We start from the raw sequence: 19,851 nt of genomic DNA, 5'->3' as shown, positions 1-19,851 counted from the left end.
GGCTCTTGAGTGTTAGGGATGTTAATGCATCGCTTTTTATATGTGCCGCAAATCTTTTTTCCTTGGCTTTTCTTTATCTTTTGTCATACAGGGTTTTCACGGCTGGTTAGTCACATTGGTTAAATTTTCTTTAATGGTTTCTAGATTTCAACTTGTTTAGGTCTTTCCAAGCTGGAAATATATAAACGTTTTCTCCATATTATGTTTTACTGTTTTCAATTCCTCTAATGGTGATAGAATTATTCGTTTTTACAATGAGCACTTCAGTCTATGGCAAAGTGAAGACCTTTTTCTTTTCTCCATGGATACTCCATTGTCCTAATGCCATTTAATCAAAAATTCATTCTTTAGCCATTGAATTGAAATGCATCTTTATCATATTTTTCATTTCTATCAATACATTGATTTGCATGTGCTTCTGAGTTCTCAGTTTTGTCCTACTTATTTGTCTATTTATGCAGCAGCACCGTATTTTCATTAGGCTGGTTTTGTAGTAAGTTTTCCCATCTTGTAGGGCAAGCCCCATAGTAAATATTATTTTTCCAAATGTTGTTGGTGATCCTCATAATTTATTCTCCTTCATGAATTTACAAATGCTTTTGTCTACTTTCAAAAATTAGAAACAAACCTTTAGGGCTGTGTTATTATTACATTAAATATTTTTATGTATTGAGAAAGACTGGTGACCTTTTGTTATTAAGGCTTCCTATGCAGAAATATATATTACTTTTCATTTTTCCAGATCTTCTTTTATAGCCATCTGTAAAATTTTGCATCTCATATAAGCATTTTGTCTTTATTATTTAATAGAATTTATGCTAGGCATTTATAATTTTTGAAACTATTGTTCAGAGGGCAATTTTTCCATTTCTATTCTTAACTGGCTATTGATGATTAAAATAAAGCCTTGGTTTTTGTTATTTTATTAAGTATCTTTATCTATTGTTCTGGCTTCTTCCAAAGTTCAGTAGACTTTGTAACAGAGTCACATTCTGTCACGTGTCGGCAGATGTCTGGTGAGTGACTTGGAGCCACTCACTGGAAGTGAAATAGTGCTCTGCAAAGCAGGAAGACCATAGTTTCAGGCCTTTCACAATTAGGCAGGACTTTCTTGGGGAGAGCAGGCAGGAAGATGCACCTTGCAGGACCCTGAGGACGCTGAGCCTGGTCAAGGGCTCCTCTCACCTTTCCCTTCCATCAGCCACAGCAGGGAGCACCACCCAGGGCCTGCCTGCACCCTGCCCTCTAGCCAAGGGTGGGGCCCTGCAACTTCCTGGGTCACCCAGAGTGGTTTAGAGATACAGAAAGCTGTATATAATATCATAATTTTATATTGCCTATCATATAGCTGTGTCTATAAAATGTGAAACATAAGGAAGAAGACATGGTTTCATATACGTTTGCTATACATACCTATAAAAATCTATATCATAAATGAATTTATATATCTGTTAAGGGACATATAAGTATAAAAGCTCTTATACATGCACATGGTTATATATGAAGGCATCTATGTATAAGTATAATTATAAAGCAAGCTGAGTTCTGACAGAGGAATTGAGAGCTCAAGGAGGGCTCTTTGACAGAGAGCCTTGAATGCAGCACGACTACAAACGTCAATTGTCGCAGAAACACCTACGGGTGCTGTGCCACCGTCCTTCCTTGTTTCGGATGGGCAGCCCGTGTCTGGGAAGAGCGTGCAGTGTGTTGCACCTGCTGAAGAGCGGGAGTCAGAGTCTGAATCTGTGTGTGTGACGAGGAGGTAACATGTTTGACCACTGAGTAACAGAGTCATTGTGACCAAGTCATATTGTTTGTGTGTGTCTGTGTGTGTGTGTGTGTGTGTGCCTGTGCATGTGTGTTTGAGTGTGCGCATGTGTTTGTGTGTGGTGTGACAGGCCCTACGTGGTAACAAAATATCACGGAGCTGCCCAGGGCATTATATCCAGAGATGTAATTGGATATAATACTTTGACCAGGATGGCAGACCATCACTCCAAAGAACGTTAAGATAGGTTTCATGTTCCAGTCTTTTTCAATATTTGGTGAGTTCCAGCAGAATTGATGACTGGGTCTGGATGGAAAGAATTCAGGTTCAGTGCACATAATGCAGGGCAGCTGTGGGAGACCTGGGACGGGATGTGGTAACACAACACTAACACATCCGTGCTTCCTCACTTCTCTGAGATTCTGATTCCAACTTAAATTCAAATTTAGCTGTTAGTGGGTGAGTCCAAGTCCTCCCATCAAGATTATGTCTTTCAACTTTTTATTATCAAAGTTTTCAAACTTGTTTGAAGGAGAGAGTACGTGTGCTGGACACCCATCGGTCTCCCCTTAGGTTAACTAATTTTCAATATTTAGCTGTATTGATTCATCCATCCTGTATTTTCTTTCCCTTTTAAGAACATTTTTGGCTGTCATGTTTTAAAGTGAATTCTTGACATGTCACTCTATCCCTAAATACTGCACTAAGTACAAAAAATAAGGACAATTTGTTACATAGATAGGATATCCTTATCACACACCTAACACAATCATTAATTGTTCAACATTCTCTAATTTCCAATCCATAATTAAATTTCATCCATTGTCTGGCAAAAAGTGTGTTTTGAACTCAGATCAATGAAACAATTCAGAATCGAGAAATAAACCAACACATCCTTGGGCAATTGATCTTTTGACGAGGGTACCAGGACCACGCAAATGGGACAGAAGAGTGTCCTCTACACGTAGTGCCGGGAAACTGCACATCCACAGGCAAAAGAATGGAGGTGGACCCTTACCCCATCCATGCACCAGAGTTCACTTGAAATGGATCAAAACCTACCTAGAAAAGCTAAAATTGTAAAACTCTTAGAAGAAAATACTGGGGCAGATTTGAATGACCTTGGATGTGAAAAACATTTGTGCATCAAAGAACAGTCAGAAGAGAGTGAAAGGAGAACCGATGTGGGCTCACAAAGTTGTGCAAATGCTCACACCTGCTTCACGTGAGGCTTTTACAAGGCTCTCATAATCCGGAAAGAAAGAATCCCGAATGCCACCTTCTGAATGTTAACGTCTTTAAAGATCAAAATTCTGAACAATATAATGCTTAAAACATAATAAAAAATTTTTCAAAGGGAATTTGAGAAACATAAAAATACAAAGGAGCACTTCATAGACCATTTTACACAATAATACACACACATTAGGCAAGAATAACATGCATATTTTGCAAGCATGAACACTCCAGTGTAGTAATGACAGTGACACTTCATAAGAATTATGACCAAATGAGCCATATTAAAATAATAGGTCAAAAAGGGAAACGTATAAACATATATCACTGTGGTCGGTGATTGTGCACCCAGGTTTTTGAGTGCAGTGATGGGCATACGGGGTGACCAATCTATGTCTGCTGAGGAGATTAAGGGAAACCAGTACGGGCCACCACAGTACATACAGTTGCCCAAAAGCCGAGATCTTGAGAATTTTCATCTTTCACAAGTGCAGGTGTATAAAAAGGGCACCTCTTCCTTTATTGAGGAGGTTCCAACTCTTTTTGCACAGGCACAATTCTCACTATGTTACCTTTGTGACAATGAACAATTCAGTGAAGTCAAATTTGCGACAAATGCATTAAGGCAAATTAGAACTTGCTAAAAGTCTCCACACAATTTACACCTTCAGTATGGGAAATTATACAAAGATGAATATACAGGATAGTTAATCATAAAAATAATGCTGACAATTTAAGATACTGAAAAAACCCTAAAATAAAGAAAACTGTCCTGTGATTACGATTTTTGGGATTTTAGAAATTAGAGATGTCAGATATTAGGGATTTAGACCTTAGAGAGTTTGGTCGTTCACCACTCAACCTGTGGGGCTGTAGCTTTTGTGATTGTGTCTCTCAGCATTTTGAGCGGAGGCCCTTAGCGCCTTGTCCTTTAGCACCTTGTGTGCAAATCTGAGAAGACACATTTTGCCCACCCCATAGCATCACAAAATTAGTCTACAGCAGAGCTTCTCAAGCTAGGTGTTCTTAAGGAACAGCATAAAACAGTCTTGCAATTCATTACAAATCCATATTTTCTGTAAAATAGGACAAAAATGAAATGGTCAAAAATGAAATGAAGTCGACCAAAGGCCTCTAAAATGCAGATCTGCTGATGGTTTCTTGGATGACGTAGCAGCACCAATTGCTCTGAGACTTTCTAAGCACTTAACTGTGTGACCTGCCATCGGTCAGGTGGGCAGGGAACCATACTTTGAGCAGCACTGTCTTAGACCCAGGTCAGTACCTTCATAGGCGCAATGCTTAGTGAGAAACAAATAATGACCAGAATCGTTTGATAAATGTGCTAAGTATAATACGTTGTGATGAACACTGAATAGTATGTTAAGGGCAGGGCACGCTCCACTGTTAGCTACTTGTTTTCCTTGTAATCTTATGTTTTGGGTACGTGGCAGCACCTCTCCCTGCTAGGGTGACAACTCATGCTGGTTTGCCCAGAATATTCCCAGGGTTGGCCCTGGAAGTGCCACGACCCAGGAGACTCCTCATTCCCAGGTGAACAGGGACAGTGGTCGCTGTCACTGAAGCAGTGAAAGGTGGCCTCAGCAGCACGTGTGCCAGAGAGGGAGAGACTTCAGCAGGCTTCATCACTCTCTCATCTAGTGCCTTTGCTCAGGTGTCTGAGGGGTGACAAGTCCCTTCCACGCAGAAGCCGGGCTAGGAAAGACAGTATAAATAACCTCCTGTTTATCAGAAGGCTTATCAGTAAGGTAAACATTCATTAATAAACATTTTTGTGTGTGTGCCATGTAGTGTTTTCTCACAATAAAGTAACCTATAGAAAAGAAAATGTTAAGGCTATAGGAGGGAGAGAAGACCCATGTGCTATCCATTAAGTGGAAGTGGACCATCTTAAAGTGACATCTTCATTGTCTTGAGGTGGAGTGGGAAGAGGATGAGGAAGACGAGGCGTTGGTCTTGCTGTGTCAGAAGAGGCAGAGGGGGAAGAGGCAGAGAGGGGCTGGGAGGGGAGGCAGGATAGGCAGGCACACTTGGTTTAATTTACAGATGCATCATCATTTCTGTCTGTTTTGCTTGCTCATTCCTTAAAATGTGCCTCTACACACTACCAGTCCTTCTCCCCGTTTACTTCCCTTGCAGTGAGTGTCCGTAGCACAGAAGGGTCCTTGTCATAGAGCAGGTGCAAACCAGTCTGGAGTAATTGCCACTCTTCTGCCATGTTGTCTAATGTGCATTTGGTTTGGGCACCGCTTCCTCTTCACCTTCTCCCTCAGCGTCTGGCCCTGGTCCAGAGCACTCCTCTCCAGCAAGTCACCCTCTGTGAACTGCTCAGTGTGCTGCGCACGAGCTCTTGAATTCCTCCAAGACCCATGTGTTGAAACACTTTATGCCCCAACTTTTTCTCTGTTTTCTTTGGCCACATCCATGGTCTCCCTCGTGATTTCCTCGCACAACAGCTGGACACGGTTTTCTACATCAGGAACTGACTGTTTCAGGCTTGATGGCTTTCACAGCTTTTGGTATCACAACAACCACATCTTCAGTGGTGAAATCCTTCTGCATTTTCCTGATGTTCTCTCTGTGGGGACCGTCTTCCATAGCGTTGACAATCCTTTCCATACAGTGCTTTGAGCAATGAGCCCTAAAGGTCCTTGTGAGCCCTGAAAGAGGCTGAATTAGAGACATTGTGCTTGGGGCAAGTAGAGCACTTTCACGCCTTCCATGTTGAACTCCTGGGATTGTGGGTGGCCAGTGGCATTGTCCATATAAAAAGAACTTCGACAGGCAGTGTCTTACTGGCAGGGTCGTTTCTGAGTTCAGGGACAAAGCATCGATGGAACCCATCCAGAAAAAGTGTCCTTTTCCAGGGCTTGTGTTGTACAATGAAAAGACTTATCTTTCCTCGGGGGTTAGCAGCTTTGCAGATCAGGGCAGTCCTGATCATAAAGCCAATGGCATTTGCACAAACAGTAGAGTTCGACTCTTCCTTCCTGCCTTAAATCCTGGTTCTCGCTTCTCTTCCTTAATAATAAATGTTCTTTGTGGCTTTTTTCCCTCAGAATAGGGCATTTTCATCTGCATTAAAAATCTATTCAGGTGGATATCCTTTCTCCTTGATGATTTCCTTAATGGCATCTGGAAACTGGTCTGGTGCCTCTTGTCCAGCAAAAGCTGCTTCCCCTGTCATCTTGACATTTTAAGAGTCTAACCTCTTTCTAAAATTAGGAAATCACCTTTGCTGACATTAAATTCTCCAGCTTTAGATCCTTCACCTTTCTTTTTCTTTACATTGTCCTGTAATGGCTTTGCTTTCTCTGGCATCACAGAGAGTCTACAGGTATGTCTTTCCTGTAGCAATCCTATATCCACATAAAGTCTGCATTTTCCTTACAGGATAAAAAGGTATTTCACCACAAGTACAAGGTCTAGGTGCTTGCTGGTGTAGCTGCTGAGATTTTTTTTTTTTGCAATGGTCCTTTTGCTGGATCATTCAGTTGGAAATGGTGGGCAAGCAGAACTGTAGACCTCAATCTACGGTACTTACCAAGGTATTCAACTTTTTCTTCTAATGGCATAACTTTTCTCTACTTCTTGGGAGAACTTCTAGCATTAGTAGTGGCACTTTGTGTGGGTCCCATGGTGTTAGTTAAGTTCTATAATATTACTGATATTTCACCAAACATGATGAAAAATACGTGTGAGATCGATGAGAGACCACTATTTAGTGTGATAAGCAATTTGCTATGGAAATGGACTGCTCACGAGGAGAGGATTGGCATCACAGGGCATTTCAAGGAGATACTGGAAGCACTTTAGCTCCCCGCAGTGGCAACAGGAGGTGGCTGTGAATTTATCACAGTGCGCACCACTGTTACTTGTATGTCTAAAGATTTATACAGCATCTTCACATTTTTTATATTTCTTCTGACGGAGAATGGCACCTTGTACAGTCTGTGTTTGTGGATACAAATTTTGATAATATTTACCTTTCTACCATAGATTTGTATATGTTTTAGGATAGCAAATGATAAAATAGAGTGGTATCCACATATATTTTATACATTCATGACTTACCCAACTCAAAATTTTTTTGTTGATATTTGTAGACTACATAGTTTATCTGCAAGATTTTTCAAATGGTTGCAAATCTCCACAGTGTTTTTTATATATTTATTTTGAAAATCTGCCTGTCAATGGACCGCTGCCATTCAAGCCTGTGTTGTTCAAGTCAGCTGTACATACAAATACCATTAATTTTTACGTATTGTATTTTGCAACCATGCTGAACTTACTTGTTTGTTTTAGGGGATTTTTGTACAGTTCCTTGAAATTTGTAAATAGACGGTCATCTTGTCTGTGACTGAGATCCTTTTACTGTTTCTTTCCAACCTGACACTTTTTATTTCTTTTTCTTGCTTTACTGCACTGGAGAGAATCTGAAGAACAGTTTTGAATAGAAGTAGTGAAAGCTCCCACCCTAGACATGTGTCTGGCCTGAGGAGTAGAACATTCAGTCATTTGCCACTAAGTAGGATGTTAGCCGAGGGTTTTTCAGGGATGCCGTTTGTTAAGTGGAGAAACTTCTCTTATTTACCAGTTGTGCCAAGACTTTTTGTCAGGAATGGATTTTGAATTTTGTCAAATACTTTTTCTATGCTTATTGAGATGATTATATCATTTGACTTTTTCAGTGGATTTATGTGGTATGTAGCCTTGATTGATTTTGTGTTTTTAATTATTTACTTCGTTTTGAATTTTGGAAAAATACTCATAATGTAACATTTATTATCGCAACCATTTGAAGTGTACACTTCAATATTGAATATATTCTCTTTACAAATAACACCGTTCATTTCCAAAACTCTTTTACCTTCACAAACTGAGCCTTTGGACCTCTTAAACAATAACTCCCCATTACCCGTCCTTCCAGCCCTTGGCAGCCACCATTCCACTATGTGGTTCTATGAGTTTGACTATTTTAGGTGCCTTATGACAGTGGAATCATTGTATTTGTCTTTTGGTGACTGGCTAATTTGACTCAGCAAAATGTCTTGTGGGTTCATCCATGTTGTAGCATGTGTCAGAATTTTCTTCCTTTTTAAGGCTGGATAATATTCCATTGTATATGTATCCGTCACCTGTTGCCTATTCATTCATCTGCGCGTGGACACCTGTGTTGCTTCCACCTCTTGGCTATTATGAATCATGCTGCTACGAACTTGGCCCGACAATGTTGACTGTCTTTTATTGTTGAACCAGCCTTTCATTCTTGAGATAAACCCCAGTTGATTAGAATGTATTATCTTTTTATATATTATAGATTTTTATATATTATGGAATTAGATTTGGTAAAATTTTGTTTAGAAGTTTTGCATCTACGGTGATGAGGGTCTGCAGTTTTTCTTTCTTTGAATGTCTTTATGTGATTTTGGAACTGTGGGAGTGCTGGTCTCATGGAATGAGCTAGGCAATTCCTCTGTTCCTGTTGTATGGAATAGACAGTGAGGAACTGGGATTCTTTCTTCCCTGCATTGTTTGGTAGAATTCATTAGTGAAGTCATCTGGACTGGAGGTATTATTTGTGGGAAATTTTGATTTAGAATCTCAATTTCCATGCAAAAGATTTAGGTTATCTCTCTGTGGGTTATTTATTTGTTCTTATGTAAATTCTGGGAGCTTGTGTCTTTTGAGGAATTTGTCCATATCATTTAAATTGTAGAATTTATTGTCATAAATGTTCATGACATTCACTTAGTATCATTTTGATATCTGTAGACTCTGTGGTGATACCGCCTCTCTCATCCCCCTCTTTGGCAGTTTATTTCTTCTCTTTTTTTTTCTCTAATCACTCTAGCTAGAGCTTTAGCAGGTTACTGGAGCTCAAAGAACCAGCTTTGATTTCATTGCTTTTCTTTGTTGTCTTTCTGTTTCTAGTTGTCTGATTTCTCTTCTGATTTATGCCTTTATGGAAGGTAGATTGCTCACTTCCGTTTTCATTTCTCAAAGACGATTACGTGAAAGTGCCCCAGACAACAAGGTAAATGGTGACTAAGCAAATGTCTAGGGACAATTAGGGTGTCCCCCAAGGAGCCATCTTTTGTTCCTGACAAGGATTATACTCCTGGCGCCGCCGCTGGAGGGCTGTGGAAACTGTGGCCTTGTGATTTCAAGATTTTTCTGTTTTTAAGCAACGAAGGGCACAAGAAAAGCTTCATCTTTCTCTGCTGCACCCCATTTAATAAAACAATTTGTTGTGTAAAATTTGGAGTCAGTCAAAAGGTGGCACTTACTGACCTAGAAGCCCTCATGTGGCCTTAAGACCACAGGTTCCCCACGTGTCTTACCTGACACACACCAACAGGCTCACCCAGGAAGGTACTTAGGAAACCTGCACGGTGCAGTTGAGCCCAGTGCAACAACCTTCCTGTGTGCTTTCTCTGTGCAAGGCACAGCATGGGTACCGTGGAAGGAGAAGGAAACATGAAGACATATCCTCTGACCTCAAGGAGTGCTCAGCAGAGTGGGGGAGACCAATACGTGCTGAAGGAGGGCACCCGTGGTGATGGGGTGAGCCCACAGCAGAGGTCCACACACACCTCTGGCTGGAATGGGGACATATGGAGGACACAGAGGAATCTCAGCGGTGGTCAGGCAGCACTGGGCAGGTGACCACCCCCTGCATATAGCAAACCTGAGGAGAGCAGTTGAAAATAGATGCCAGTCACTTTCCATCACATCCCTGGTTTGGTCCGTGTACGTCAGGTTGTCAACATATTTCAGCATTTCAGAGGCCTCTGCAAGTGTGGAAATGGAGAAAGGGAAGCAGCGATGCCTATGCATGGCAGGGACACTGGCAAACAACAACTTCCTGGGGTAGGAGTCGTTGCTAAGAGCCTTGCTGACTGTCCTCGGAACAGGAGATGCCAATTTCTTTCTGAGAAGAGAGTGTTTTGTAGTCTGAGGATAAAATACAAATTTTTTTTTGTGACAAATTTCTTTTTTTTTGTTGTTGTTGAGACAGAGTCTCAGTCTGTTGCCCAGGCTAGAGTGCTGTGGCATCAGCCTAGCTCACAGCAACTTCAAACTCCTGGGCTCAAGGGATCCTCCTGCCTCAGCCTCCCGAGTAGCTGGGACTACAGACATGCGCCACCACGCCTGGCTAATTTTTCCCGATATATTTTTAATTGTCCATATAATTTCTTTCTATTTTTAGTAGTGACGGGGTCTCGCTCTTGCTCAGGCTGGTCTTGAACTCCTGACCTCGAGTGATCCGCCTGCCTCGACCTCCCAGAGTGCTAGGATTACAGGCTCACATGAGCCACCGTGCCCGGCCTGGGACAAATTTAAACACAAGGTTTTGTCTTGTATTTATTTTTCTCTCCTTTTTATCTTTTTGAGTTGTCAAAGTCCAGAGCCCTGCTGAATAATTTTGTTTCTAAAGTCACACTGCAGTATTGGGCATGGCCTATTTCTAAGGCAAAGGTAATAAGCTAGTCTTATCCGGAGAACATACAAGTGTGTATCTCAGCAGATATTATGGTCCTCATCAGTAAATCATTGGCCGTGTGTGTGGCTTTTTAATGAACATGTGGCTACACGCCCTGTGTCGGGTGCAGGTTTTGTGCCTGCAATGCTTCCGCCTGCTGCGTTACAGGAGCTGAGAATCCAGCAGTTGGTTTGCTCCGGGCTGCGGTTCTGCCATGGCTCCTGCAGCGCTGCCCAGGCTCCTTCCCCTGTGTGCGTGTCTGCTGCTGACGCCTGGCCTGGCCCAGGCAGGCAAGCTGCTGGTGGTGCCCATGGATGGGAGCCACTGGTTTACCATGCGGTCGGTGGTGGAGAAACTCATCCAGAAAGGGCACGAGCTGGTTGTGGTCGTTCCAGACGTGAGTTGGCACCTGGGACAATCACTGAATTGTACAGTGAAGACTTATAAAACTTCTCACACCCTGGAGGATTTGAACCGTGAGTTTGTGAGTTTTGCTGATGATCAATGGAAAAGTCGGCCACAAACTTTATATTCTTTTTTAATGACTTCAGCCAGAGGTTTTTTTGAACTTGTTCTTTCACACTGTAGGAGTTTGTTTAATGACAAAAAATTAGTAGAATACTTAAAAGAGAGTTCTTTTGATGCTGTGTTTCTGGATCCTTTTGATCTGTGTGGCTTAATCATTGCCAAGTACTTTGCGCTCCCCTCTGTGGTCTTCAGCAGGGGAGTAGTTTGCGGTTACTTTGATGAAGGTGCTCAGTGCCCGGCTCCTCTTTCTTATGTTCCCAGAATGCTCTTAGGGTACTCAGACGTCATGACTTTCAAGGAGAGAGTACGGAACCATATCTTCCACTTGGAGGAGCATTTAGTTTGCCCCAATTTTTATAAAACCGGGTTAGAAATTGCCTCTGAAATTCTCCAGACACCTGTCACAGCATATGACCTCTTCAGCCATACATCAATCTGGCTGCTGCGAACAGACTTTGTTCTGGACTATCCCAGGCCTGTGATGCCCAACATGATCTTCATCGGTGGCATCAACTGCAAGCAGGGAAAGCCATTGCCTGAGGTGAGTTGTCTCTCTTTTAGCTCATGAAGAATTATCTGACTTTGGACTTAAAAAAAGAATAAAGATTCCTTCCTTAGCTGTGATATTTCATTTGCATTTGTTGGATTTGGAATTCTTTCTATTTTAATGAATTATTTTTTGCCGGTTCACTTAATTGTGAGTTAGCAAATATTAGAAATCTGTCCCATTGATGTGTATATGTATACAATCTATAGAGTTGTACATAATTTTTAGGCTGAATTGTTTCTAAATAGAAATGGGAGCTTTCTGTGTTGCCCAGGCTGGTCTCAAATTCTTGGGCTCAAAGGATCCTCTTGCTTCAGCCGTCTGTGCAGCTGAGATTACAGTCTTATGCCACCATGCTCCACTAGAAGGCTGGAAATTTTTTTTTTTTTTTTTTGATAGAGGGTCTCATTGTTTTGCCTGGGCTAGAGTGCAGTGGTATCATAGCTCACTGCAACCTCAAAGCCCTGGACTTAAGGAATCCTCTTCCCTGAGCCTCCCAAGTTGACAGGACTACAGGCCAGTGTCACCAAGCCCAGCTAATCTTTTTAAAATATTCTGTAGACACGTGTCTGGCTCTGTTGCTCAGGCTGGTCTCAAACTCCTGGGCTCAAGGCACCTTGGCCTTGAAAATGCTGGGACTACAGGCATGGGCCACGGCCCAGGTCAGGCTGCATTTTTTAAGTGTTTTTGGAAAAGTAATAAAAAATACAGTAAGAGAAGAAAATTCCCTCTTTTGCTAGTTCTGTGCTACTCCCTACAGGAAAATCCTCTTAGCAGTTCTGTATGCATTGTTTTCAATTTTTGAAATCATTTTGTATAACTCCATATGGCTAGTGTGAATTGTCTCATGCATACTATTAAAAGATAATCTATTAATAACATCAGGCTACACATGTTCTTCTTTGCACTTTTTACTTGCTGATAAATCGTAGAATCGTGTGTAGCTGCTTCAGTTTTCACTTGTTATTTTCATAGATATATTGGCCATTTGCATTTCCTCTTTTGTGAAATACATCTTGACATTCTTTATTCATCTTTATATATCCATTTGTCTGTTTATAAGTCATTGTTACAAGGCTCTTGAATGTTAGGGATGTTAATTCATCGCTTTTTATATGTGCCGCAAATATTTTTTCCTTGGCTTTTCTTCATCTTCTGTCATAGAGGGTTTTCACAGCTGGATAGTCACATTGGTTACCTTTTTCTTTAATGGTTTCTGGATTTCAACTTGCTTAGGTCTTTCCAAGTCGGAAATACATAAATGTTTTCTCCATATTATGTATTAATGTTTTCAATTCCTCTAATGGTGATAATATTATTCGTTTTTACAACAAGCACTTCAATCTATGCAAAGTGAAGACCTTTTTCTTTTCTCCATGGATACTCCATTGTCCTAATGCCATTTAATCAAAAATTCATTCTTTAGCCATTGAATTGAAATGCATCTTTATCATATTTTACATTTCTATCAAACATTGATTTGCATGTGCTTCTGAGTTCTCAGTTTTGTCCCACATATTTGTCCATTTATGCACCAGCATCGTATTTTCATTAGGCTGGTTTTGTAGTAACTTTTCCCATCTGACAGGGCAAGCCGCTACTAAATGTTATTTCTCCAAATGTTCTTCGTGACCCTCATAATTTATTCTCCTTTATAAATTTAAAAATGCTTTTGTCTAGTTTCAAAAACTAAAAACAAACCTTTAGGGCTGTGTTATTATTACATTAAATATTTTTATGTATTGAGATTCGTTATTAAGTCTTCCTATGCAGATATATATATTCCTTTTTATTTACCCAGATCTTGTTTTATGTCCATCTATAAAATTTTGCACATCGTATAAGCATTTTCTCTTTCTTATTTAATAGAATTTATGCTAGGCATTTATTATTTTTGAAACTATTGTTCAGAGGACAATTTTTCCATTTCTATTCTTAACTGACTATTGATGATTAAAATAAAGCCTTTAGGTTTTGTTATTTTATTAAGTATCTTTATCTACTGTTCTGGCTTCTTCCAAAGTTCAGTAGACTTTGTAACAGATTCACATTCTGTCACGTGTCGGCAGATGTCTGGTGAGTGACTTGGACCCACTCACTGGAAGTGAAATAGTGCTCTGAAAATCAGGAAGACCATAGTTTCAGGCCTTTCACAATTAGGCAGGACTTTCTTGGGGAGAGCAGGCAGGAAGATGCACCTTACAGGACCCTTAGGACGCTGAGCCTGGTCAAGGGCTCCTCCCACCTTTTCTTCCATCAGCCACAGCAGGGAGCACCACCCAGGGCCTGCCTGCACCCTGCCCTCTAGCCAAGGGTGGGGCCCTGCAACTTCCTGGGTCACCCAGAGTGGTTTAGAGATACAGAAAGCTGTATATAATATCATAATTTTATATTACCTATCATATAGCTGTGACTATAAAATGTGAAACATAAGGAAGAAGACATGGTTTCATATACGTTTGGCTATATGTTCCTATAAAAATCTATAAAATAAATGATTTTATACACTTGTAAAGGGACATATAAGTATAAAACCTCTTATAGATGCACATGGTTATATATGAAGGCATCTATGTATAATTATAATTATAAAGCAAGCTGAGTTCTGACAGAGGAATTGAGAGCTCAAAGAGGGCTGTTTCACAGAGAGCCTTGAATGCAGCACGACTACAGACGTCAATTGTCGCAGAAACACCTACGGGTGCTGTGCCACCGTCCTTCCTTGTTTCGGATGGGCAGCCCGTGTCTAGGAAGAGCGTGCAGTGCATTGTGCCTGCTGGAGAGCGGGAGTCAGAGTCTGAACCTGTGTGTGTGAGGAGGAGGGAACATGTTTGACCATAGAGTAACAGAGTCATTGTGACTGAGTCATAGTGTGTGTGTGTGTGTGTGTGTGTGCGCGCCTGTGCATGTGTGTTTGAGTGTGTGCCCGTGCGTGTGTTTGTGTGTGGTGTGACAGGCCCTACGTGGTAACAAAATATCACGGAGCTGCCCAGGGCATTATATCCAGAGATGTAATTGGATATAATATTTTGACCAGGATGGCAGACCATCACTCCAAAGAATGTTAAGATAGGTTTCATGTTCCAGTCTTTTTCAATATTTGGTGAGTTCCAGCAGAATTGATGACTGGGTCTGGATGGAAAGAATTCAGGTTCAGTGCACATAATGCAGGGCAGCTGTGGGAGAACTGGGGTGGGACGTGGCAACACAGCACTAACACATCCGTACTTCCTCACTTCTGTCAGATTCTGGTTCCAATTTAGATTCAAATTTAGCTGTTAGTGGGTGAGTCCAAGTCCTCCCATCAAGATTATGTCTTTCAACTTTTTATTATCAAACTTTTCAAACTTGTTTCAAGGAGAGAGTACATGTGCTGGACACCCATCGGTCCCCCCTTAGGTTAACTAATTTTCAATATTTAGCTGTATTGATTCATCCATCCTGTATGTTCTTTCCCTTTTAAGAACATTTTTGACTGTCATGTTTTAAAGTAAATTGTTAACATGTTATTTCATCCCTAAATACTTCACTAAATATAAAAAAATAAGGGCAATTTGTTACATAGCCACAATATCCTTATCACACCTAATACAATCACTAATTCTTCAATATTATCTAATTTCCAGTCCACAATTAAATTTCCTCCCGTTGTCTGGGAAAAAATGTCTTTTGTACTCAGATCAATGAAATAAAATTGAGAATCCAGAAATAAACCCATACATCCTTGGGCAATTGATTTTTTAGGAGGGTACCAGGACCACGCAAATGGGAAAGGACAGTGTCCTCTACACGTAGTGCCGGGACAACTGCACATCCACATGCAAGCGAATGAAGGTGGACCCTTACCCCATCCATGCACAAAAGTTCACTTGAAATGGATCAAAGACCTACATAGAAAAGCTTAAGCTGTAAAACTCTTAGAAGAAAATACTGGGGCAGATCTCCATGACCTTGGATGTGGCAATGGTTTCTGGGATATGACAGGAAAAAGCACAAAAAACAAAACCAAAAAAAAAAAATTGATAAATTTGACTTCCTCAAAGTGGAAAACGTTTGTACATGAAAGGCCACTCGGAACAGAATAAAAAGAGAACCCATGTGGGCTCACAAAGATGCACAACTGCACACACCTGCTTGCTGTAAAGTTTGCCTCCCTGAACCATCCTTGTTTTTGCTTTGCTGTGGAACTTTCTGACAGGCGAGCCCAGCCAGAGCCACCATGTGCCTTAGCACCTACGCGCTGTGCAGCTCTCTGAGCTCCCTTGTGTCAGAGGTCACGTGTGGATCACTGCTTCCCTGTGCCACTTACCCCTCCTCACCCTAGTCTGACAACATAATGGCAAACACCACACACCACCTCTTTGGCCCACTCCAGATGTCTGTGTGGGGACTGTGGCCTGCCACCCCCCAACCAGCCATCAAGGTCCCCCTGATCCTGTCTTGCCTGGGGTCACTGGCCTTATTTTATGCATCTCTCAGCTCTCCTCTCTCCAGCTCCCAGGCTATTTTTCCTCCCCACTACATTCCTTTTCTCTACCTCCTTCCCCACTCTTATCTTTTCTTTGTGTCACTTCCTCAGCATGAACCCTGCCCCAGAGAGGTGAAAGGGGAAAGGGCATCCCACTGCCTGACTGACACTGGGAAGGTTTCAGTAATTATTTATCAAGTTAGGAGCTTATACCCAGAGTCGTTGTTTCAACACTAGGGTGCTTTACGAGGTGGTTCAACACACTCACATTACCTTGTGAAAGAACCTGACATTCTTCATAGGTGACATGGGGATAAAATATCCCACCACACAGAGTGGGTTAAATACAACACTGCGTGATGAAATATGAGAATGCGTGCAGATGCCTGGCGTGTGGCCGTGAGTCAGCAACAGCCGTGATTGGGTGGGTGATATGCATTTTCTAGCACAGTCATTTCCAATTTGCACAATGTTAGTAACAGTAGCCATACATTCAGGCTCTCCTCAAAACGACATGACCAGATGTCAGCATTCTCTTCTTGATGCAAGCCTCCTGCGAATTATTTCATCTCCAGATGGGTGGACTGTCCCCTTACAGAGAGTTTACACATTAAATTTAATGGAAGCTAACAGATATTGGATACTTACCACAGTGACAGGTGCCACTGTTACCCAGACACCAGCAGTACCTGTGGGCCTACTTTGCAGATGGTGAAACTGAGGCACAGAGAGGTTGAATGACTCACCCAAGGTCATGGCTCTAGGAAGGCGGAAACCAGGATTCAAACCCAGACATTCTATTTTAAAAATTGACACATAATTCACTACAATAAAATTTATGTTTTAAAATGTACAGTTCTGTGGTTTTTAGTATATTCACAGAAATGAGCAACCATCACCACTACCTAATTCCAGATCATTTTCCTCACCCCAGACAGAAGCCCCATGCCCACTGGCAGTCACTCTGCATTTGTCCCCATTCTCCTAGCCCTGGGCACAAATTTACTTTCTGTCTCTATGGATTTGCTTGTTCTGGGCATTTCATAGAAATGGAATCTCACAATACATGGTCCTTTATGACTGCCTTCTGTCACTTAGTGTCACAGTTCCTTTGTAGCATGAGTCAGTATTTCATACCTTTTCATGCCTGAATTGTATTCCATTGTCTGAATTCGCCACATTTGTTTATGCAGTCATTAGTTGATGGACACTTCGGTTGTTTCCATGTTTCAGCCATGAACAAATCACGCTGCTATGAACCTTTGTGCACAATGAACCCCGACAATTTGATTTTAGAGCCCGTGTGCCTAACGACCTCTACACTTGACTGCTTCCCCATGTAGACAGGAAACTTCTTGGGAAATGTCCTGCCTGTGTCCATTTGGTGATGTCACACTCAGTGAACTGTGCCCAGGGTGGGTTCCACTTACATCACATGGTCTCTCACCCCGTATGTAGCAGACGTGAGTTGGTTGGTGGTTTTGGCTACAGAGTAACATGCAGCTGGCTGTTTCCTGTTATTTGATATTAAAGATCCTTCATTCAACAAATATCCTTGGAGACCCTCTGTGTGCCTGGCCGAGTGCTGGGAACACGGCCCTGATGGAATGAACGTGGCTTTGCCTGTGGAATAGAGAGGAAGAGGATCAGTTATAAACTGTGAAAATACTTAGAAAGAAGAGTCAAGGGTGCAAAGAGACGTGATGGTTGGGGCCTGGCAGGATGGGGAGGAGCAAGGCTGGGAGAAGTTGGAGAACCGTGTGCCAAGCAGAGAAGGTGGCAGGTGTGGCACAAAGCCCAATGCCATGAGTCCCTTAATGTTTGGAACTGCGGCACATTACCGCCCAACACCCCTGTGTCTCTACTGCGTAAACATGGGCACGTGAAGTCCTAGTTTATGTCTTTTCTGAGTAGTCCCTTTGTCATGGCTTATTTAAAGGCCTGGGCCCTCCCCACTGCTTCTGCGCTCCTGGGACCACCACCCACACTGGTACAAGCCCTTCTGGGAAGTCGTAGGCCACATGAAATGTCCGTCCGGACAAGCCACACACCCCTGACCTGCCCTGTCCCATGTGTGGGTGATTTGGGATCCGGGCCAAGAGCATCGTGACTCCTACAGCCCCCACCCCACAGCCTGTCCAGTGCATTAAATTGTCCCAGTTTCCCACGTCACACAGACTGTCATATAACTACAGAGCTGGCCTATTGTGGATTCAAGGCATGTAGTTATATTTCTATAGCCATTTAATAGAATATTTCTACATTTTAGTGTTGTGGATTCAGCACATTTCTTTTTTTAAGTCTTGAGGATTTTGTAGGTCCTTTGGAATCTTGTAGGCAGGTCCTGGCTCCATTGCTCATGGGTTGTGGGTAGTGCCAGGGCCTGGGAGAGGGAGCACCCGAGAGGTTAACCCTCCATAGGGTCATCATTTCCCAACGCCACCTGCCCTACCATGAAGTCACCCCCATGCCCACCTTATGTCTCCCCCTACTCACAGTGCCCAGAATCCACCATTCACTTTTTGGGAAACCTGCTCCTTGTGCAATGAGACTGGTTTCATCCTAGGAGCTACCTCGTCCCCACTGCAGTGTGTCCCACACCTGAGTCATTCTGTCTACAGTAACCCCTGAGACACAGCTGGCCTTTCCGTGGGCACTCAGGTAAATAAATGGTGATGCCCGAGGACACCTTGAGTCCCACAGCACCACCCAGGCCTGGGCCGCCTGGCAACTCTTCTTTAGGAATCATTCATTGTCACTAGCAGACATGCCAGATTCCTCCTCCTAGTGTCCAGGAGAACAGACACACACACACACACACACACACACACACACACACACACACACACACACTTATTCTTAGAAATAGTGGAGTCAAACCTTGTAAGAAAAAAGAGAAATGTTTTCTAACAGCTTCTTAACTTGCAAGGATCATTCTGGTGATGGCTTGCACAGAGGCTTTAGTCCTTTCCTTCATCTCCTGCCTCAACCTATGTCCCTCTGGGCCTGCAGGGAATAGGAACAGCACCCATGAATGAGTCATATGATTTTCAGAGCAAGGCTCCGCTTAGAAGGGCCCAGAGCACGGTCCTCAGCAGAGTGGAGGTCCAGCACCTCTTTGTCCTCCTACTTCTGCTTGCTTGCGTCAGCCATTCTCTTCCCAGATGCCTGTTTTTGGAAGGATCTCTGCCCAGTGTCCAGCTGCCCCAGAAAGGTGGGCCTGCACTGTGCTGCCTTTGTAACTCCTGGTGTCTTACTGCTACCTAGATAGACCCGAGGCACGATGCTGCCACCTTCCTGACTCTGATCATTGTAATGAGGAAGCCCAGCTGGCAACCTCCTTGGGAAGGAGTCCCGGGAGGCTGCTCCCAGCTTGGATTGAGCCAAGTCTTTGCGTGCCTTGAACAATGAGTTTGCATCCTGGCTGTGTTCCTGGGGCCAGCCCTGCTTGGGGTTGGGGTGGCCCCTTCAATCCTGTTCCTCAGGCTGCTTGTCCTTTCCCAGGCCCCAGCATGCCTCCCGTGCCTAAGGCAAGGCTTAGGACAGGGCCTGGCGTGCCAGTCCAGGTGTGCGTGACTAGCTCTGAGCGAGTCTGCTCTAGTAATTCAAGGAGCCACTTCTAAGAAGGATGGATAGTTTCCACTCCATCCTCCTCTGGGACCTCCTTCAGCAGTGTGATTGAGTAGGCAGGACCCACGTGACCCTCCCTCTCTGGGTGTCAGTTGAGAAACCTGAAGCTTAAGTGATGGGCCACTGCCCTGGCTGATGGGTGGCCCCTTTCTGAAGCAGCAGCCAGA

The 19,851-nt window shown here is 42.8% G+C and overlaps 2 protein-coding genes across 2 annotated transcripts in view; both read left to right on the top strand.

Moving 5' to 3' along the window:
- LOC123643798 (UDP-glucuronosyltransferase 1-6) overlaps positions 1-19,851 on the top strand; it is a 92,181-nt gene that overhangs the window by 1,994 nt on the left and 70,336 nt on the right. The gene's annotated exons all lie outside the window — the stretch shown is intronic.
- LOC123643799 (UDP-glucuronosyltransferase 1A8-like) lies at positions 10,648-11,607 on the top strand. The gene has a single exon (XM_045559551.1). The coding sequence runs from the start codon at positions 10,726-10,728 to the stop codon at positions 11,605-11,607; it is 882 nt and encodes a 293-aa protein (XP_045415507.1). The 5' UTR covers positions 10,648-10,725.

The sequence above is a fragment of the Lemur catta genome, chromosome 8, assembly GCF_020740605.2.
Source record: "Lemur catta isolate mLemCat1 chromosome 8, mLemCat1.pri, whole genome shotgun sequence".
NCBI lineage: Eukaryota > Metazoa > Chordata > Mammalia > Primates > Lemuridae > Lemur > Lemur catta.
This window is presented reverse-complemented; position numbering and strand designations above follow the sequence as displayed.

What these genes read in the sequence shown, in the direction of transcription:
- LOC123643799 (XM_045559551.1), top strand. Translation starts at nt 10,726, where the DNA reads ATGGCTCCTGCAGCGCTGCCCAGGCTCCTTCCCCTGTGTGCGTGTCTG.